Below are 23,850 nucleotides of genomic sequence, written 5' to 3' on the forward strand. Positions count from 1 at the left end.
GGAAACCTCTGTTGGACTGGTAAATTTTCCTGCGGACTGGTTGAAATTATACCCCATCAGTCCGGCTGGACTGGTGACATAAAAATTTATCTTCAAGCCCTGATCGTTTTTGTTGCCTGCTACATCGCATGACAAAAGCAGAGATAATATATGTGTACGATCAGGCAAAAGTAAAATAGATGCGTGTTTCCGGTTTCCTGACCCTACCTACCTATTTGCTGCTGACCCTAAACTTTTCATTGATGATATACGTGTATGTAAAGCAAAACTTCTGAATTTGGATTTTTTTTCTTTTTGTGTACAAGTTTCTGTGATTTTCATTTTACTACTATTGAGCTTCAAAATGTGTGAAAAGTATTTGTAATGTATATAGATCTGTACTGAAAGTGTATGAAAAAAGTTAAGATTTCAAATAAAATGTTTTAATGAAATAGAATGTTTACCTACCTACCCTACCTAATTTTTGAGGGCTTTAAATAGGAAACGCACATATATTTTATTTTGGCCTCACCACTTTTAATCTGACAGCATCTTGCCAACAATATATCATAAGATGGGGAAAACAATACATAGATATGCACATGCGAATCAAAATTCCTACACATAATAAGGGCAAAAGTATGTAACAATCACTCAAATGTACAATCATGAGAAAATTCAAACTCGTTCATTTCTCAATCGCCTGAATGGAAGCACTGGCTTGTGCCTGTGAATCATGGTTGTAAAGTTAGAATAACAACTGTCAAAAGGGTTTCTTTCAGACACTATTTCCCTACATCCTAGAGTTCTCCCAATAGTTTTATCAAATGAATTCATTCTAATTAGTTCAGATGCAACCTTTTTCACATCCCCAACATATGAGGGCTTCTTGTGAAAGCCCTTTCTTTTATGAACATCACAAATAGCATCAACATGTTTTGTTGCATCAATTAGATGTGGAAACTCTCTTGAATGTGAAACAATGCTTTCCTTTGTTTGATACCCTGAGCAAGTGTTTTTCGTGTCACGATTAACAAGCTCTACATACTCGTCTATAGCCATGTTATTCATTTTTCCACCACTGATATTAATAAATCTGTTCCATATAAGGCGCTCAGATTGGTTGTTTGGAAGGGTTCCAGATACCAATGCAGTCAAATGGACACTTCCTATCAGGTACTTCAGTTTATTTGTTTTATTGTAAATTGGTGCTTCATACTTGGCAGCCCGTACTGATCTCATACCATCTCCCATATCAACAGCAGAATCCAGATTCCGATGTAACGCAACTAGTTTAAATACTAGCATAACATAGTTAAACACCTCATCACTATCTGTAGATGTCTTTTCACCAGATTGTTTCTTCACATTATGTGAATGAACTTTAAGCTCATGAGTTTGTAAGCTTTTAGAGTAGATATATGTTTTATCACAGAAATGACATTTGAATCGCCCATTGGAGTAATTGGAAGTCCAATAATTTTCTTCATGATCAGGATCATTCATTATGTCTCGCAGCTCTTGACATAAATCATCAGCACTTTCAAAGAACCATTTCTTCACAATATTTTCACTTAAAGTGTTTAACCATTCTACCTTCTCAGTCTCGTTCAACTTGTCCCAGTCAGGAGGAAAGGAGATTTCATCTTCTAAGGAGTCCAAATTCAATTCCCTCAAAAACAATGCACAACAAATTCCATCAAAAATGGTATAATACAGCATTTTGTATGCCCGATAGGAGTTCTTGACATCCCCTTTGATGTTACGACAGTTGAGCAAATTCCTAAAAAAGTATGCAGTGCCTCTATCTTTTCCTGAACTGGTGCTAAATGTCAATTTACAGATAGCCTGTAATATAAAAAAAAAAGCCAACTTACTTCCGGTAATTGTTCAAAACATCACCCTTAAACCAAACCCTTACACCCTAGGATCATGAAATTTACAATTTTGGTAAAGGACTACCTACTCCTTCAGCTTAGTATCAACAGAATAAAACAGATATCATTTAAATATGATTTGCACATACGGTACACTATATTTATCAAGTTTGACCCCACCCTGGAGTCAAAACCTCTAACCCAGGAATCCTGAAAGTTACAATTTCGGTAGAAGCCTTCCAGCTCTATCACTATGCATTATAATAGTATTTATCTAGAAGAAGTTAAAAATTTCAATTGTTAACGCACAACGGAAGATGCAACACGACAACCAATTGCAATAAAACTCAGATAAATACGTTAAATGATTCCAAGTTAGAGCTACAGTTTTCCACCATTAAAAGAGAAAATTTACTCGTGTGTAAAAAATTGGAAATGCCCAAAATCAACCCCAACCTTCCTTAAATGATTAAACACACTATATTCAAATTTGAAGAAGTTATATAAAGGGTTTTTAAAATTATTGCACAGAAACAAAAGGAGCCCGCCTGACAACGAGAACCATTAAATAACCATTTTTTATTTTCTGAAAACTTTGCTGAAAATGGGATTCAGTCACTCAGTTTTAGTCGATAATATATATCCTGTCAAAAACCAACCTCCAAAAAATTCATAAGTCGATGGAAATCTTCTATCTTAGAAATGAATCCTTCCAATCGTTTTAATGGAGTGTTTTCATTTTCCATTGCTTGCTGGGCACACTGTATTCGTTCATCTGTCAAACGATCACCTGGTAAGAAAGTAATTAATAAACTAGCATTAAGCTTCTTATATGGTGTACTGCTGTCATGGCTAAAGAATAATGTAACAAGAGGCCCATGGGCCACATTGCTCAACTGGTTAAATCTGAACTATGTTAGAAAGTTGCTATGCAATACTAATTTTGACACCCACTCACCCACCCCTTGAAGCTCCCACCTTTTCATAATTTAAGAGGAAGGAAGACTGTTAATTGTGTTTCTTCTGGAGGATATTCTGGTTTTGTTTTATGATATAATAAGCAAAAAACTAAGTCTACAAGTACTTTTGTAAAAATATAAACATGTATTGGAAGGGCATAGCCCTAATGAGGAATGTAATAAATACGTGGGATAAAAACCCATATAAATATTAGAAATAAAAATATAAGACCGTACATATAATATAATTGTCAAGTTTCATCTTTTACAGGGGGGGGGGGGGGGGGGCGCTGAATATTGGATCATGTAATAGATGTGTACAAAGTTGACGTATAATCTTTTGAGAGATGAGACCATTGACCCATCTTTTATAATACACCAAATTTGGTTAAAACCCATCACAAGATGTTGAATCCATCTGTCTGGAGATTACATACACCTTTTGAGAATAAATTACATTACTAGTACTAGTAGTTGCTCACCTCCAAAGAATACTTCTTCCTTAATGTCTCCATCTGTAACTGGGACATACTTGTCTTGTAGTTCTTTTAAGAGTTGGATTACATCCTGGGTTTTCTGCTCATTGCAATCAAACAATCCAAGGCAATACTAAAATAGACAAAAAGATTACTCAAATATAAGCCAAAAGACGAAAGATTTATATGTCTTACAAGTAATAAGTAAGCATCACAAAATATGAGCTAAACAGCATGTTGTGCCAGAAATATATGAACAATAAGAACCAGAAGTAGTTTTCAGTACATGGACAAACTGCAAAAAAGTTGTAAGAACAGAATCAAATATTTAAACTAATTAAAAGACTACTCATAATTGTATGTTTGGGTAAATCTTTTTTAGACAAAATTAGTAAAAGTATATTTTTCAGACACTATCTTCTAAGATGATGTAAATGAGAAACAAGGAATAATATGTGAGCTGTTGCTTCATACCATTTTAATAAAGTTCATATCCTTGTAGACATTGAAAATAACATATCAATTCATCAAACATACCAGAAAAAGAAATATTCTTACCTGTTTGGTCTTGATTCCTGCAGAATGACTATACTGGTGTTCCAGATGTTGTGGGTAAATGTTCTTGAAGTGGTTTGTTAACTGATCAATGTTATTCACCAATGCACTAGCAACAAGGAAAGTCAGCTCATTTCTTAGTACATTCTGCTCTTGCAATGAAGGGATGAATATGTTGCCGTCCAAATCAGTTACAGAATTAATGTTCGTCACTTCATCTGGTAAGGGAGGTGAAATTCTATCTACAACTCCCACAACAGTAAATAAATGCAAGGAGATCGTTTTCTGCTGTGAGGTTCTGTAACTTGGGAGAATGTTCTTATCCCAGTTATCTCCTGCTAGTTGATATTTTTCCTTTCCCATGTTCAACCAATCCTGTTTCATTTGAATCAGCACTTCATCAAGATTTACTTGCCAGGTTCCAAGCTTTTTGTGAAGGGTATCAGACAACACAGTTACGCCCATTTTAGCTAATATGTCAATGTCCTGAAAAATAAATGTATTTAAAGTTTATGTAAAATGAATATGCACAAGACTACTTTTCCAAAACAGAACACCAAACAGTCTTCAACAAAGAACTTTAACCCTGTCCTTTATCACAATTAAATGCATGGGATGTTTTATTATACAGTAGAAAATATGGGGTAGACCTGTTGCCTGAGACTATGAAAATGTCAGTTGGTCCATGAAAAAATTTGAAATTCAAATTAGAGTCTAAAGGAAAAAAATTGAGTCTGTAATTCTGGTCGGGCTATGATTTTCGAAAACTATAATTTAACATACAGCATGTAACTGCCATTTTGTTGATAATGCATGTCACTGAAAAAGTGGAATTATGGTGATGAATTATTTAGAAGAATAGAAAGAACAATTACAATAACAGTTAGGTGAAGACTACTGTAAAGACAAGTATCACTATTACAGAAATAATTTAATATACAGAAATCACTATTGAGAAATCAATATACAGAAATCACTATTGAGAAATCAATATACAGAAATCACTATTGAGAAATCAGTATACAGAGAATCACTATTGAGAGATCAGTATACATTATGCAGATACCACTATACAGAGAATCACTATAGAGAAATCAGTATACAGAGAATCACTATAGAGAAATCAGTATACAGAGAATCACTATAGAGAAATCAATATACAGAGAATCACTATAGAGAAATCAGTATAGAGAATCACTATAGAGAAATCAGTATACAGAGAATCACTATTATAGAGAAATCAGTATATAGGTCTATGGTTAAATGGTTGACTCGGCCATATTATGCAAGTACATTCTCATTAAATCTTTTACTTTACTTCACATTACACTTTAAACTTACTCGTTGAGTGGAGCCTCCATGAAGTAAGATTAATCCTGTTAAATATTGAAGTGCTGTCATTTCTCTGGACCTTGCATGTAGTGCACAAGCAATGGCGTTCAGCATCTGTATGCGACATCTGTCAGACATAGATGATGGTTTGTCTGAAACAATGCTTTTTACTATTTGAAGTAAATTTGGGGCAAGAGTTTGTAATTCTCCTTCCAATTCATCCCATGAAAAATTCAATATACCATGATATGTTCGATCCTGGAGTACGCTTCCACTGTTGCGCTTGCATATCTTTTCACATTCATCGCCAATTATTTCACAACTCTGGTTTACTAGATATGATGGATTTGATTTCTTTAAAACATCAAGCATAGTTTTTTCTGCATCTTTTTCTTTAAGTAAAGCTTTACAAATGGTTTTGTGGCTTGGATTGGCAATAAACTTTTGTTTTTTTCCACTCTTGTAGTGAATGGTGATCTAAAATTGAATTTTTTTTTTTATAAAATGTCAAAAGTCATTAAAACAAATCTTCTTGAGAAAGATTCTTGGAATCTTTAAGCATTTAGCAGAACTATTTATTGTCAAAATATTTACATGATTTCAAACAAAAATTATATCTAAAGAATTAATATGTATAACCTCAGTGCATGTCCTAATTTTCTGTAGATTTATTCTTTGATCACTTATCCATATAATGAATCTATATAATTTACATTGAATCAGTTTGACAGATAGGGTTTGGATACATAACATTTTTTCTTGAATGAGAAGCTGCAATGATCAACATGTCAACAAGCTGATATAAAATATATAAAATGATGAATATTCTGACAATTCTTTTAATCCAGAATTTACTAGTACTAAGAATGAGTATCTAATGAAAGAAAGACATGTAACTTGAATAATCTTTGTTTTTCTTACACAGTGATGCATAAACATGAAATGCACTCAATAAGGTCTGATTTTAATCATTACTGTTGCGAGAGTCATCTTGGTGGGAGATATGAAATTATAACTTACCTTTGTGTCTTGTTAGTCACAAATGGCTAAATCAGCAGCAGTTGATGGAAAAATAAGTAATTCCATGCAAAATAAAACTGTCTGAAAAAAAAATAGATTGTCAATCTACATAGAAAGTAGTGAAAACAGTTTTTTCCATTTTCCTGTGGTTTTCATTTGTTCAAAAAAACTTTCTTATGTAGATTGACATTTTATTAGTAAAAACATGAACAGAATAGAACACATTATTTCCAAAAAAAATAAATAAATAAATTTCAACTGAGTTTGAAATTTATTTTTGAATTGCACCCATTACATTTGTATTTTGATGTTGCTATAGCAGTTGACAAAAAAATCTTAGAATTTATTCTGTGTTTTGACTTGAATATCATGTTCAAAAATAACCACTTAAGGTGGCTCACTACACCTAGAAATAGTTTCTCATATGTACAAATTGATTGTAATCATAAAAGATATGATGATATATTATAAAGTGTATATGTCAAAAAGGCAGAAAATATGCAAATTTGGATAAAAACATGATTTTCAAAAATTTATTTCAACACATCAAAATTGGTACCGTATAAGTTTTACATATGAACAAAAGACTCTGGCAGATTTGAACTCGAGATCGGCAGTTCACCAGCCCAATGCTTTAACCACTGAGCTACGATGACAGACTAACAAATCGATCAATACAAATACTTTCACAAAACATTTCAATCGCCATTTTGTGACGTAGTATCATAAGGAGTATATTAAGCTTTAGTGTAGTGAGTTACCTTAACCGCACTTATACATGTATGTTATTGTACATGTTGTTTTTATTCTTAAATTACTGGTACATGTACATGCCCTACTTTAACAGAACAATATACATTTGTACATGCTGCCCGTATGTCAGTTGGTCAGTCTTGATTTTTTAAGTGTTACTCTTATGAAACAACTCATCACAATGTAAGTCTGTCTGTCCCGTCAAACATATTGTTCATCAGATTTTACATGATCAATTTGATATTGTGAGATTCAACTGGTTGTTTAATTTGGTGCTGGCAGCTGTGTTTTTTCTTCTGAATAAACATACAAATAAATATATTATATATAAACAGAAAACAAAAAAATACTGTTATAAATAAATCTACATTAAAGATATTCAACTTCAGAGTTCTTGAAACAGATGACATGTACATATATGAACAGCACTATTGCAGCTGAAGTTTCTTAACATTTGAAGATTTCTGCAATACACATTTTTCTTGATTAGTCATACCATAACTAATACATCATATTTTCATGAACTCTGTAATGTTGAATTACAAAATGTATTCAATCAAACATCTCAATACATGTGTACACTTTCCATTTAATATTTCATTTAATACTTGAAATAATTTCCATTCCAATATATTTTTCAGGATATGAACTGCATGTATATATAAGTACTGTACATATATATCACTCAGTTGAAATTTTACATGAGATGGGACTCCATTGTTTATCTTATGTATGCATTGGCTCCTGAATATTAAATAGATTTCAAAACATATCATTTATTCCCATTGTTACAAAAGAAAATTCTGAAGATGAGAGTATAATACCACCCCCACCCCACCCCCACCCTCCCTAAGAAAGCTATTTAAATGTGTGAATTAATCTAAAATTAGTTTATATTTTTGTACACATATACATTTTGTACATATTTCATTAATAAAATTGAACATGTACATTGTACACAATACCAACATACATTGTACATGCATGTACTTCACTGCTTGATATATATGTATTACAGATGGCAGAACTGAACATTCCCAAAAATTCATATTAACCTGCAATATTTCTAACATGTATTCAAACACTATCAAATCAGCAATATGACATGGAAAGTGTACACAAAAACAGTAGTACAGAATCTCAAATAATTATAAATCAAACATAAACTTGAAAGAATACTTCTCGAAATTCAAACTTACTTCAACTTCTCCTTCCAGTGAACTATCTGTCTTATCTTGAACATTCTCAACAGTTGAAAATGGCAGAGATCTTCTTACACTCAATGGCTTACATACTGGCTCATTCTTTTCCGTTTTGGGCAAAATTGTTGGTATTGGTGGAATGTTCACAACTGTAACTTTCTTAAATGATGACGGAAATGGTCTTTTCACAGTTTTTTCTGGTGATATTCGCAATCTTTTTTCAATTTTTGATTTTGTAGGGGATGGTGTTGCCAACTGGTATTTTGTCCTAACCGAAGATCTGGATCTAGATATTTCTATCTGTAACTGTTCCACTTCCTTTTCTATCTTAATTATCCTTTCAACAGTTCTATAGCAATTTTTACAAACACCATTGCTGGAGCTAACACTGTCGTGTTGAAATTCACTAAGTACGTGCTGTATAGATTTGACTTTATCGTCTGTTAATTTCAGCTTTTTGTTAAATAGATTTCTTTCAATCGTTTCCCCTGTTGAAGTTATCTCTGATTGAACAAATGAGAATCCACAAAGCACACATATATTTGCTTTATAGTATATGCGCCGAGGTGTTAGAATACCTGCAGCCATAATGTTAAGCTTGGGAACATATACTCAAACATCGATCTTCAATCACAATATCTAATAAATAAATCAAAACATATATATACCAGTAATCAAAAATCGAGCGTCAATCACACTGGCCGCGGCCATTGCCATTCTGTTAACGTCGGCTCTTATGTGCGAGGTTATGATGAACGACGAAGCGTTCCGAAAAAGACAAACAAACCGAGTTACCGTTCCTGGACTTCCATTGTCGGGGAAGTGACGATTTGATTGGATAATGAAGATGTCACCAGAAGATGACCTTTATACGATCCCTGTCAGACCCCAACGATATGATAATGAGTATGGGGTCTGATTTTAATCAGACTGATGAGTTACACAGCATGCACTCATAGCATGTTATGAATGATCACACAACAAATTTTTGAATCATTATAACTATATATCAAGTACATTAAGAATACATGGTATGTCAGGAAATATATAAAATACTAACAAGTACTTGCCCATCTTAAAATATTCTCTTTTTCTTTTGCAATTATATTAAATTGCACAATGTGGATAGGTCAGCTTATCATTAGTTTATATTGCAAGTCGGTGAGTGTTTAGATTCGCCTTGATGATGGACTTCCTTAAAACTGCTAGATGTCGTTTGTAGGTGATGACTTATTGCTAAGAAAGAAAATGAATCCAATAAAGAGTGCAGAAATATATAATTTAATTAATTACGTTTTATTTATCTCGTTATCGGCGACTATCTGGCACAAACAAACCGTGAACGGTAAGTATGTTGTTTCATTTCATTCACTCACTATTGATGAATCATTGAAATACTGTGTATAGTCTTAATTTTGCTGCATTTTTATGTTCACTATATTATCCGTAGGCTATATCTTTATTAGAAATTCATTGGAAGTAATTTAGCCTTAATATTCAAATAGAATTAACATGCAACCAATAGAAGGAAATTTATCAACAAAATATTAATTCGAATTCACAACTTGTTCATTATATAGATCCATGCTACATATCATATACAATGTATTGTATAAACTTTTCTGATACTTGTTCTTATTGCTACATGTATTGAAAGAAAACCTTTAAATCAGGGGATGTGAGATCGTGCCATTTATTGACTAAATAGATGACAAAGAGAAACAGAAGTTCATACAGTATTTTACGTATACCAAATGCTGATCAAAATTAATAGCTGGGATAGGCCATCATGTGATGAAGAGATTAAAAACACTATGTTGCAAATTAATGCTTATCCCAGTTATTGTTTTATAATTGTTGAGTGTTCCACCTGGACATACTAGACCAAATGAAGTAAACATACCAAAAAAATCCGAGCCACATGTACAGTAAACTAGTCTGCAATGGTTATGATTTACATTTGATAATGTTATATGAAATGAAAATATATTGCATATAATATGATATGAAATTGTATTCACCCTCTCACACAAAGATTTCCAATACCGATAATGCATGTATCATTCAATTAAATTTCTTGATGAAGGGGGGGGGGGTGATAGAATGTTCAAACTCGGGTGGTTAAGGACACTGATTAAATTACGCAGACAGTACATCGCTATATGTATTGCAGGTCAAACATGTGGACCTTCAACAGGTAAGATCTCTCTCTCTCTCTCTCTCTCTCTCTCTCTCTCTCTCTCTCTCTCTCTCTCTCTCTCTCTCCTTACTACGACGTATTTCTTTGTTAACATAACATGCATATCTAAGTTGGTTTTCACAGATATCATCAAAACCTGCGGACAGAAGCTGATAAACGTCAGTGCCGCTTCTCTTGATTTCTATACAGATAATCTCCAAACAGATTGCCATTGTTCGTTGAAAGCTAGTCGGAATGGACACATTCAATTTCAACTCCTGTCGGTTCCAAACCAGGAGAATTGTTTTAGCCAAATTAATATTTGAACAGCATCCATTTTGGGGGGATCTCATATTTCTATTAACTGTAAATTGACGAGTGAAAAAATATCCGTACAGGGGGATAATGACGTCATATCGATATGGCTTTCGCATTCCCGTAACAGTACACCAGTCAAGAATGGATTTTTCTACTGCCTTAATATCTCAAGTATCGGTAAGTGGATTTTCCCATATACATTTAGAGTTTACAATATTGATCAATAATAAATAGGAGAAAGGCATGTAGATTGTTGAACTGCACATCGCGGAATCGAATCCAGCAGGTTTTGTTTTCACATTACTTTATATTTAAACTGCCTTTTTAACTAAAAAGAGTAAATTAGAAAATTTTCAGTTCAAAATACTGTTTTACATATCCTTCGCTTCCCATCCATATCAAAATTGACCTGGTGTAGCAATCATCCTTAAAACGGGACAATAACTTACACTGAACAAGCATTTTGAAAGGTTGAAAATTATAATGAACATGATGAAGAGAACGAGGCTCAAAGGTCATTATGTGCAAGATTCGTACTTTATTTACATATCCATCATTGTCTTACCATATGTTCTGCCGATATATTCCAATAAAGAGAATATATATGATAACATTAGAACAAAGATGTTGATATAAAATGATTATTTTTTTTTAAATATATATTAAATTAAATTTGGTTGCTAAGCAACACCACCATAGCAAATGTTATAAAAAAGGACAACCGTGTTTTTCATCTCTTAGCACAATGTATACAATTTATCAATTACTAAATTTGAATGTTCTAGCTTCGTAGTTAACAAAAACGAGTTTTTACATTCAACCTTACCAAACCTATTTCTAGACATAATTCTTGGTAGAGGGTTTTCAATATGCATTGGCCAATATCGGTCAATCGACTGGAACTTCACGGCAGACAAGATAATGCCCAAAATATTAAAGAAAAAGTATTTCTTGATAACAAAAAAAAAGACATCTTTCACTTCAAATGTATATTTATATCTTTAACTTTAATACTTCTATTTATTTAATTGACTTTTATCTGCTTAGAAAATAGAAACATTATTTTAGATATAATATGCAAATCATACATATTATATCTTATGCCCGTAGCTTCAAAAGTTTCGAGACCCCCCTTTTGCGTAGTCCTGTTTTTACGCGCTTTCGGTCAAATTGACTGGTGTGGTAGAGAAAGGATTAAAAAAGGAATATTGTCCACGAATCGAGTGTTACAGAATGTACCTTAGTATACACTTGATCATTTTAGTTTCATTAAATTAATTATATCAATTCGGCTTAAAACAGTATAAACCAATCAATGAATCGTGTGGTAGAACCATAGTGGATTTTCTCTGCGAATTATCGCAGATCTGTCACGTCAGAAAAGTATTTTTCTATAGTTTATGTAATGTCAAATAACAATGGTGAATGAATTCGCATATTTCAGATCATGAAAGCAAATTAAATTTACGCTGTGATGAGAAATCTAGTGCTCAAAAGGAAATAAACGTACCGTCTTCCTCACAAGGTAAGGATGTACATAGAAAAACCTGGATTGGGCAGTAAGAATGTAGACGACTGAAGACAGAGTCACGATAAACGTTATTATACTGTGCATATATAAATGGATAAAAAACATATTGTATAGAATATCATATAAGACAGTATAATCAATTTGAAATGAAACGCGACAAGGGTTGACCAATTCCCCTCTTCAAAAACTATTTTAGAGAGGTATAAGCGTACAGTACAATAAATTGATATATACATGCATCTGTTGATATACAAGAAAAAGCTGTTGATGTCCAACTGTAAAAATTCAAACTAGCAAGGACTGGGAAACAACAAAAAGTGAATCAGACCCATTTTTTACTCTCATTCAAGTTCGACAAATCGTACATGTTATCATACACGCAAGTGATAATGAAACAAAAACGATCTTCATTCCAAATCAAAATAAAGGTTTGCGGTTTTTGTTTTCGTTGTAACAAATGCATAAGCGCTATGTTAGTATTGTATATGTATTCATTTCATATTGCATTTTAGGTATAAGATACACACATTGTTTTTATCTCATTACTAGTATCAGTTCAAGTCCAGCGATATCACTGCGTATACAGGTCAAGGTGAAGATCTGATATCACTGAGCCCCGGATCAGGGCGAGGATCTGATATTACTGCGCCTGTAGGTCAGGGCAAGGATCTGATATCACTGCGCCTGCAGGTCAGGGCGAGGATCTGATATTGCCGAGTCTGAAGGGCAATGGTCAGATACATTTATCCCAAATGATAGTTAATAACAGGAACAATATCAAATCGAAAATACATTGATATGCTAATTGTAACTACTATTTTACTAAAATAACTTCGTAATTACTCATTTTACAATCGTTTCAATATTTTTGCTTTCTCTTAAAGTAATGCCATACTCGCTATACGTCACTTGCGATTGTAAAAGACGGAACCAATATCGGTCAGTTTCACCAGTAACTGTTCTCATTTTACCGTTTTTGACCGTGATTGGTTTGATTTATACCGTGCAAAAAGCGTATCCTGCAGTGAACTGTAGCTAATGGCGCGGCATAAACTTCAAGGAAAATATTGTAAAGAAGCGAAACTTAAACGTCTAAACAATTTATCTCGGGCTAGAGACGCACGATGGGATAAGCAACACGCGGCAGACTCTTGCAACGCAACTAAATTAACACCTATATCCAACTACGATCATACGTATACCTGTACCGACGATCTAATCGTTTGTCAACAAACGGAGATCGAACAGGAAGCAGACGACCAGGGAAAGGAATCAGATTTGCGATGTGGACGTAGAATAGTTGAGTTAGGTAGGTAAAATTACACATAGTATGATTAAACATTTAATTAAAAAAACGGGGAAAAAACTTGGACTTTGTAAGGTTTTAACAATCATAGCCAGGAAATTAGCCAATACCAATGCAATATAACATTAACCTTTACCGACTGTGTTACTAACACTTCACTAGACACAAAAACACTATCAAACTGACCATCATTTACCTTTAATTACAACAAAGATTAACATCTGATCTTTATTTTGCATATGGTTTTTCTAAGCCAGTATTTCAGCTCCTATTCATTTGGGTCTGGGGATGTTTTATTTTTTCAGAGGAATCCTTGTTAGAATATTCTTTCAAGACCCTTTGACGATAAACATTAAGCCTTTAAGTTTTATGCATGTACATGGTATATTCATTGTGTAACTTAATTCACTATGATAAATGCATTTGTAAACATTTTAGATCAGGTTTTAATGAAAGGATGTGTATACTTTTTTTGAATTTTTACTTGGAAAGGGGTGGGTTAGTGTGTATTTACTCTGTATCACCATCTGCATATGTGTAGCTTACAGTATGTGCCAGTCTATCGATAATTTATACCAACAGAGTACAAAGCTAAAGGATAATTTCTAAAGCTCACCTAATGGTACCTGCCCTAAAAATTCAAATATAACTTACTGTATTAAATACGCAAGAACTGATATTATATTTTACTTGCAACAACCAGGTACTATTAAAATATATGCTAACCCTTAAACTTACAATGTACATGTTGTATGTAAAATTATTTGTATCGATCGATTCGTTTGTCTATCATCGTAGCTCTGTAGTTAAAGCATTGGGCTGCTGAACCGCAGATCTCGAGTTCAAATCTGTCAGAATCTTTTGTTCATGTGTGTTGAAATTATTCTTTTTTTGTTTGAAAATCATGTTTTTATCCAAATTTGTATATTTGTTTTCTTGTCTTTTTTGGCATATATACTTACTGTATATCAACATATTTTTTATAATTAAATCAATCCATACTGATTTGAAAAACTATTGCTGGGTGTAGTGAGTCATATTAATTGATAAACACCTTTCCAATAAAAAATGACACATCTGTGAAGATAACTTTTAGGCATATATATACTGTATATGACAAACGGGATGATTTCAGCTTCTCCATCGTCAACTTCCCACATTTATGTAGCAATATTCCATTATCACCTGCATATGGCGTTTATATATCTCAACTGATTCGATATGCAAGGGCTTGTTCTGGGTATAGTCAGCTCTTAAATAGAGGTAAACTACTGGCAAACAAGTTGATGGTACAGGGGTTTCAACAGTCTCGATTGAAGTCAGCATTTCGTAAATTCTATGGTCGTTATAACGATCTAGTTCGTCAATACAACCTCGCATTGGGTCAAATGCTGTCTGACGTGTTTCATACCGATTGTTAAGCCGTTCTTGGCACACTGATTTGACTGCGGATGGCTCCGTTTCCCTGATCAGGATATGGGGCTCACGGCGGGTGTGACCGGTCAACAGGGGATGCTTATTCCTCCTAGGCACCTGATCTCACCGCTCGTGTGTCCAGGGGTCTGTGTTTGCCCAACTGTCTATTTTGTATTGCTTGTAGGAGTTATGAGTTTGATCACTGTTCGTTATTTTCACCTTCCTTAAGATCTAAAGATGCTGGTAAGTATTGCCTGTTATTGTTATCAAAACACATCTCTGTGGTCCCTACAACAAAACAGCAGCAACTGAAAATGTTCAATTCTTTACGACAGATGCAGGATGAGCGACGTACGTCGACATACAACAAGAGATATCGAGAGGTCACATGAATGACTCAGGTGACCTAGAACATACCAATAAAGGTCACCAAAACGCGTCAAAAAACAGAAAACCGTGACCTCAGCCTGCTATTCGCTTAGATTGCCCATACATGCTTCTGATATAAACAGATTAAATAAATCAAGTGACCTTATTATTCACACTTTCATGCAGTGGTTGTGAATGGCTGGCGAAAGGCCGGCGAGTTACACGACATGCACCCATAACATATTATGAATAATTACACGACAAATTTCCGAAATATTGTAATTATATATCAAGTACATTAAGAATACATGGTATGTCAGGAAATATATAAAATACTAACAAGTACTTGCCCATCTTAAGATATTCTCTTTTTCTTTTGCAAATATATTAAATTGCACAATGTGGAAAGGTCAGATCATCAGTAGTTTACATTGCAAGTGGGTGAGTGTTTTGATTCGCCTTGATGATGGACTTCCTTAAAACTGCTAGATGTCGTTTGTAGGTGATGACTTATTGCTTAGAAGGAAAATGAAACCAATGAAGAGTGCAGGAATAAATGATTAAGTAGTTACGTTTTATTTATTTCGTTATCGGCGACTATCTGGCACAAACAAACCGTGAACGGTAAGTATGTTGTTTCATTTCATTCACTCACTATTGATGAATCATTGAAATACTGTGTATAGTCTTAATTTTGCTGCATTTTTATGTTCGCTTTTTTATCCGTAAGCTATATCTTTATTAGGAATTCAGTGGAAGTAATTTAGCTTTAATATTCAAATAGAATTAACATGCTATCAATAGAAGGAAATTTATCAACAAAATATTAATTCGAATTCACAACTTGTTCATTATATAGATCCATGCTACATGTTATATACAATGTAATGTATAGACGGTTCTGATACTTCTTCTTGTTGCTACATATATTGAAAGAAAACCTTTAAATCAGGGGATGTGAGATCGTGCCATTTATTGACTAAATAGATGACACAGAAAAACAGAAGTTCATACAGTATTTTACATATACCAAATGTTGATCAAAATTAATAGATGGGATAGGTCATCATGTGATGAAGAGATTTTAAAAAAAATATGTTGTAAATCAGTGCTTATCCCAGATATTGTTATATAATTATTAAATATTCCACCTGGACATACTATACCAAATCAAGTAAACATACCAACAACAAAAATAAAATAAAAATCCGAGCCACATGTAGAATAAACTAGTCCGCAATGGTTATGATTTATAGTGAATTCCGACTTCACTAAATACCAGATACATGTATTTGATAATGTTATATGAAATGAAAATAGCTTGCATATAATATGATATGAAATTGTATTCACGCTCTCACACACATATTGCCAATACCGATAATGCATGTATCATTCAATTAAACTTCTATGGGAGGGGAGGGGCGGTCGGTAAAATGTGCGAACTCGGGTGGTTAAGGACACTGATTAAATTACACAGACAGTACATCGCTATATGTATTGCAGGTCAGATCTGTGGACTTTCAACAAGTAAGATCTCTCTCTCTCTCTCTCTCTCTCTCTCTCTCTCTCTCTCTCTCTCTCTCCTCTCTCTCTCTCTCTCTCTTTCTCTCTCTCTCTCTCTCTCTCTCTCTCTCTCTCTCTCTCTCTCTCTCTCTCTCTCTCTCTCCATCCTTACTACGACGTATTTCTTTTTTAACATAAGATGCATATATAAGTTGGTTTTCACAGATATCATCAAAACCTGCGGACAGAACCTGATAAACGTCAGTGCCGCTTCTCTTGATTTCTATACAGATAATCTCCATACAGATTGCCATTGTTCGTTGAAAGGTAGTCGGAATGGACACATTCAATTTCAACTCCTGTCGGTTCCAAACCAGGAGAATTGTTTTAGCGAAATTAATATTCGAACTGCACCCATTTTGGGAGGATCAATCAATTATTATAACTGTGAATTGACGAGTGGAAAAATAAACGTACAGGGGGATAGTGACGTCATGTCGATATGGTTTTCGCATTCCCGTAACAGTACACCAGTCAAGAATAGATTTTTCTACTGGCTTAATATCTCAAGTATCGGTGAGTGGATTTTCCAATATACATTTAGAGTTTACAATATTGATCAATAATAAATAGGGGAAAGGCATGAAGATTGTTGAACTGCACATCGCGGGATCGAATTCATCAGGTTTTGTTTTCACATTACTTTATATTGAAACTGCCTTTTCAACTAAAAAGAGTAAATTAGAAAATTTTCAGTTCCAAAATACTGTTTTACATATCCTTCGCTTCCCATCCATATCAAAATTGACCTGGTGTAACAATCATCCTTAAAACGTGACAATAGCTTACACTTAACAATCATTTTGAAAGGTTGAAAATTATAATAGACATGATGAAGAGAACGAGGGTCAAAGGTCATCATGTGCAAGATTCGTACTTTATTTACATATCCATCATTGTCTTACTATCTGATGTTCTGCCGATATATTCCAATAAAGAGAATATATATTGTAACATTTAAACACAGATGTTGATATGAAATTATTAATTTTTAAAATAATATTTAAATAAATTTGGTTGCTAAGCAACACCACCATAGCAAATGTTATAACAAAGAGCAACCGTGTTTTTCTTCTCTTAGTACAATGTATACGATTGTTCAAGTACGTATTTTCAATCACTAAATTTAAATATTCTTGCATCGCAGTTAAAAAAAACGAGCTTTTTACATTCAACCTCTCAAAACCTATTTCTAGACATAATTCTTGGTACAGGGTTGTCGATATACATTGGCTAATATCGGCCAATCTTCTGAAACTTCACGGTACACAAGATAATACTTAAATTCTTAAAGAAAAAGTAATTCTTGATAAAAAAAAAAATTAACGAAGACATCTTTCACTTCAAATGTATATATATTTTTTTAACTTTAATGGTTCTATTTACTTAATTAACTTTTATCTGCTTAGAAAATAGAAACATTCTTTTAGATATGATATACAAATCATATATAATATATCTTATGCCCGTAGCTTCAAAAATTTAGAGACGCCCCTTTTGCGTAGTCCTGTTTTTACGCACCTTCGGTCAAATTGACCGGTGTGGTAGAGAAAGGATTAAAAAAGGAATATTGTCCACGGATCGAGTGTTACAGAATGTGCCTTAGTATACAATTGATCATTTTAGTTTAATTAAATTAATTATATCAAATCAGCTTCAAACAATATCAATCAATCAATGAATCATGTGGTAGAATCATGGCAGGTTTCCTCTGCGGATTATCGCAGATTTGTCACGTCAGAAAAGTATTTTTCTAAAGTTTATCTAATGTCAAATAAGAATGGTGAATACATTCGCATATTTCAGACCACGGAAGCAAATTAAATTTACGTTGTGATGAAAAATCTAGTGCTCAAAAAGAAATGAACGAATCCCCTCCCTTCCAAGGTAAGGATCTAAAGAGAAATACCTGATTTGGGCAGTAAGAATGTAGACGAACGAAGAACCAATCACTACAAACGTTATTATACGGTGTATATACAAATGGAATAAAAAATTACTATCCACAAAAAATATTCTATAGAATATCATATAAGACAATATGATAAATTTGAAATAAAACGGGACAAGGGCGGATCAATTCCCCTTTTCAAAACCTATTTTAGAGAGGTATGAGAGTACAATACATTATATTGTTATATACATGTATCTGTTGATATGCAAGAAAAAGCTGTTGATGTCCAACCGTAAAAATTCAAACTAGCAAGGACTGGAGAACAACAAAAGGTGAATCACAGCCATTTTGTACTCTCATTCAAGTTCAACAAATCGTACATGTACATACATGCAGTGATAATGAAATAAATACGATTTTCATTCCGAATCCAAATAAAAGTTTGCGGTTTTTGTTTCGTTGTAACAAACTCATAAGTGCTATGTCAGTATTGCACATGTATTCATTTCATATTGAATTTTAGGAATAAGATATACACATTGTTGTGATCTCATTACTAGCATCAGTTCATGCCCAGCGATATCAAGGCGAAGATCTGATATCATTCTGTCTGCAGGTCAGGGGGAGGATCTAATATCACTGAGCCCGCATATCAGGGCAAGGATCTGATATCACTGCGTATACAGGTCAGGACAAACATCTGATATTAAGTAAGGTAAGTAACTCATTTCATTAATATACAATGTTTGGTTAAAACAATTATGATGTGTATAGCTGCAGGTTTGAAGCTCTCTGGGAAAACATGGGGACACACCATATGTGTGGACGACCAAATATGGGATACAGACCCACCCTTTATTTAAAAAAAACCTTCGATTTACGGCGCGCTAAAAAAATGCGCACAGCTGCGGACGAACTTCATTGTATTATTCCATCGCCAAATAAAAACATTAAGACAAAGAAAAAATCCTGACATATTGTCCCCACTCTACTTGTAACATAGCTTCAAACATTCATCAAAGCCCCTTGCGAACCACGAACGTAAAGCTTCAAATGTGGGTAAATTTGCGCAATGGTTCTAGCGTCATAGAGAGTTCAGGTAAAAAAAAAAAGAGGCATGTATTGCATCATTCCACAGATTCGCCGTACACCAGCATCACCACTTGTTTGGGTCATCACCAAAATTTCTTGGGATCAACTTTGATTCCTTCCGAGGTGATGGTGTGACCGTGAAATGATATTTCTTTGAGTCCAACGACCATCTTGTCAGCGTTGAGAATAACCTTGCAACACTCTATAACGTTTTGCAGTTTTGACTTGTTGTCTTGTAAGGCTTCGTCTCCAGTATTACCTTACCCTGCTATTATAATGTCATCAACTATGGTAAAGGTACCATGGAGTCCTTCAAGAGCTTCATTGAGTTTTCTTTCAAAAATCTGACTTGAAACATTAAGACCAAAAGGAAGACGAGCCCAACGATATCGTCCATAGGGTGTGATCATCGTGGTAAGCAAACTAGATTGTTCATCCAATCGAATATGCCAGAAAGCTTCTTGTACATCTAGTTTGCTGAAAATAAAAGCATTCTTCAAGTCTGTTTTAAAGGGGTAGATATATAGCTTTCTGTTCTGTAACAACATTTCCCCAGAGAGCTACAGCTCTGCAGCTACGATATGTATAGAATCTACATTCATGAATACACATTGTCAACAAAATGAATGACTCGTTAATGACATACCTGGAAGCTATCACTATGGACAGCAAAAAAAAAAAACAATGAAAATACTATTTCATATTCCAATTTGTGTAATTCAGTTCGAAGGCCATTATACTGATTCTGCCTTACAGGCAGAGTAACAATATCACGTGTACTGATTTTTGTGACTGTATCATTTATATAGGGCCAGACGGACCACCATACACACAACACAGGGAACGGCTCAGTCAAACGATGCAGAAAAGACTAATAATCCTGAAGCAACAGAAGACGAAACAGGAGAGGAAACGGGGCTAAAAGAAAACTCTTTGTATCAATCCGCAGATAACTCTCATTATACATACATTGACTGTAACGACATCACTAGAGGTGATAACACTGTTGCCAGTGTGTATGAATAAATCTATGTTGTGTATTATATATATGTATTTACTGTGAAAGGATTAACAAAAATCATGCCATTTATTGATGTTAGCGAGGCAGTAGAAGTACTCTACATTGTGTAGAGCAAACTTCAATCACTAATGATGCCTTCTCCCAATGGCCTTGAACTTCCTAGAATATGTGAGGATTGTGATCCGGCAAAATATTATGAAAAAATTTGTTTTCTACTTCAAGAATCAGCTTTAGGGAAATATCGCACAAAAACATTAGTACCAAACAAGGAAGAGCATGTTATGAATGATCACACGACAGATGCAGGATTAGTGACGTACGTCGACATACAGACAGAGATATCGGGAGGTCACCTGAATGACTCAGGTGACCTAGAACATACCAATAAAGGTCACCAAAACGCGTCAAAAAGCAGAAAACCGTGACCTCAGCCTGGTCTTTGCTTAGATTGCCCGCATATGCTTCTGCGATAAACATATTAAATAGATCAAGTGGCCTTATCATTCACACTTTCATGCGGTGGTTGTGAATCACTGGCGAAAGGTCGGCGAGTTACACAGCATGCACTCATAGCATGTTATGAATGATCACACGACAAATCTTTGAAACATTATAACTATATATCAAGTACATTAAGAATACATGGTATGTCAGGAATTATATAAAATACTAACAAGTACTTGCCCATCTTAAAATATTCTCTTTTTCTTTTGCAATTACATCAAATTGCACAATGTGGATAGGTCAGCTTATCATTAGTTTATATTGCAAGTTGGTGAGTGTTTTGATTCGCCTTGATGATGGACTTCCTTAAAACTGCTAGATGTCGTTTGTAGGTGATGACTTATTGCTAAGAAGGAAAATGAAACTAATAAAGAATGCAGGAATAAATGATTTAATTAATTATGTTGTATTTATCTCGTTATCGGCGAATATCTGGCACAAACAAACCGTGAACGGTAAGTATCTAGTTTCATTTCATTCACTCACTATTGATGAATCATTGAAATACTGTGTATAATCTTAATTTCGCTGCATTTAATGTTCGCTTTATTATCCGTAGGCTATATCTTTATTAGGAATTCTTTGGAAGTAATTTAGCCTTAATATTCAAATAGAATTAACATGAAACCAATAGAAGGAAATTTATCAACAAAATATTAATTCGAATTCACAACTTGTTCATTATATAGATCCATGCTACATATTATATACAATGTATTGTATAAACTTTTCTGATACTTCTTCTTGTTGCAACTTGTATTGAAAGAAAACCTTTAAATCAGGGGATGTGAGATCGTGCCATTTATTGACTAAATAGATGACAAAGAAAAACAGAAGTTCATACAGTATTTTACATATACCAAATGTTGATCAAAATTAATAGGTGGGATAGGCCATCATGTGATGAAGAGATTAAAAACACTATGTTGCAAATTAATGCTTATCCCAGTTATTGTTATATAATTGTTGAGTGTTCCACCTAGACATACTAGACCAAATGAAGTAACCATACCAAAAAAAAATCCGAGCCACATGTCTCTAAAGCCCAGTAGCTAAGTACTTCGTTACTAGCTTGAAAATACGGATGTATATTTAATTGCTGTTATAAAATTTAGGAATTCATTTCAAAATTAAGGATTATGTCCCTCATGCATAGCTCTTATCCTTGGACGATTTTGGTTCCACTTGTTTGGCCCGCTGTTTTTGGCTATATTTAGATCCAAAACTTCATAGTTATTTCGGATTTCAAACATTTCGGTTGAGCATCACTGAAGAGACATTATTTGTCGAAATGCGCATCTGGTGCATCAAAATTGGTACCGTATAAGTTTTACATGTAGAATAAACTAGTCCGCAATGGTTATGCTTTATAGTGAATTCCGAACTCACTAAATACCAGACATTTGATAATGTTATATGAAATGAAAATAGCTTCCATATAACATGATATGAAATTGTATTCACGCTTTCACACAAAGATTTCCAATACCGATAATGCATGTATCATTCAATTAAATTTCTTGATGAAGGGGGGGGGGGTGATAGAATGTGCAAACTCGGGTGGTTAAGGACACTGATTAAATTACACAGACAGTACATCGCTATATGTATTGCAGGTCAAATCTGTGGACATTCAACAAGTAAGATATCTCTCTCTCTCTCTCTCTCTCTCTCTCTCTCTCTCTCTCTCTCTCTCTCTCTCCATCCTTACTACGACGTATTTCTTTGTTAACATAACATGCATATCTAAGTTGGTTTTCATAGATATCATCAAAACCTGCGGACAGAAGCTGATAAACGTCAGTGCCGCTTCTCTTGATTTCTATACAGATAATCTCCATACAGATTGCCATTGTTCGTTGAAAGCTAGTCGGAATGGACGCATTCAATTTCAAGTCCTGTAGGTTCCTAACCAGGAGAATTGTTTTAGCCAAATTAATATTCGAACTGCATGCATTTTGGGGGGATCTCTTATCTCTATTAACTGTAAATTGACGAGTGAAAAAATATACATACAGGGGGATAGTGACGTCATGTCGATATGGCTTTCGCATTCCCGTAACAGTACACCAGTCAAGAATGGATTTGTCTGCTGCCTTAATATCTCAAGTATCGGTGAGTGGATTTCCCCCCATACATTTAGAGTTTACAATATTGATCAATAAAGAATAGGAGGAAGGCATGTAGATTGTTGAACTGCACATTGCAGGATCGAATCCAGCAGGTTTTGTTTTCACATTACTTTATATTGAAACTGCCTTTTTAACTAAAAAGAGTAAATTAGAAAATGTTCAGTTCCAAAATACTGTTTTACATATCCTCCGCTTCCCATCCATATCAAAATTGACCTGGTGTAGCAATCATGCTCAAAACGTGACAATAGCTTACACTTAACAATCATTTTGAAAAGTTGAAAATTATAATAGACATGATGAAGAGAACGAGGGTCAAAGGTCATCATGTGAAAGATTCGTACTTTATTTACATATCCATCATTGCCT

At 34.0% G+C, this 23,850-nt stretch overlaps 2 protein-coding genes and 1 long non-coding RNA gene across 3 annotated transcripts in view; 1 reads left to right on the plus strand and 2 right to left on the minus strand.

Annotated features, from left to right (window-relative positions):
* Positions 1-21,712, plus strand: part of LOC130052480 (uncharacterized) — a 30,190-nt gene extending 8,478 nt beyond the window's left edge. The window contains exon 3 of the mRNA XM_056157591.1: positions 20,634-21,712. Within this exon, the coding sequence (XP_056013566.1) occupies positions 20,634-20,850 (217 nt within the window). The 3' untranslated portion in view covers positions 20,851-21,712. The remainder of the gene's footprint in view (positions 1-20,633) is intronic.
* Positions 145-4,311, minus strand: LOC130052476 (uncharacterized). The gene is made up of 4 exons (XM_056157568.1): positions 3,850-4,311; positions 3,298-3,424; positions 2,516-2,646; positions 145-1,827 (listed from the first exon to the last, which is right to left on the minus strand). Exons 1-4 carry the CDS (start codon positions 4,309-4,311, stop codon positions 658-660), a joined length of 1,890 nt encoding a protein of 629 aa, XP_056013543.1. The 3' UTR covers positions 145-657.
* LOC130052481 (uncharacterized) lies at positions 5,193-8,892 on the minus strand. Its single transcript, XR_008800838.1, has 3 exons — positions 8,151-8,892; positions 6,199-6,279; positions 5,193-5,655 (listed from the first exon to the last, which is right to left on the minus strand). It is a non-coding gene; the product is annotated as an uncharacterized LOC130052481 (long non-coding RNA).
* Positions 21,713-23,850: the final 2,138 nt, after the last annotated feature.

This window comes from Ostrea edulis, chromosome 3 (genome assembly GCF_947568905.1).
Source record: "Ostrea edulis chromosome 3, xbOstEdul1.1, whole genome shotgun sequence".
Classification (NCBI taxonomy): Eukaryota; Metazoa; Mollusca; class Bivalvia; order Ostreida; family Ostreidae; genus Ostrea; species Ostrea edulis.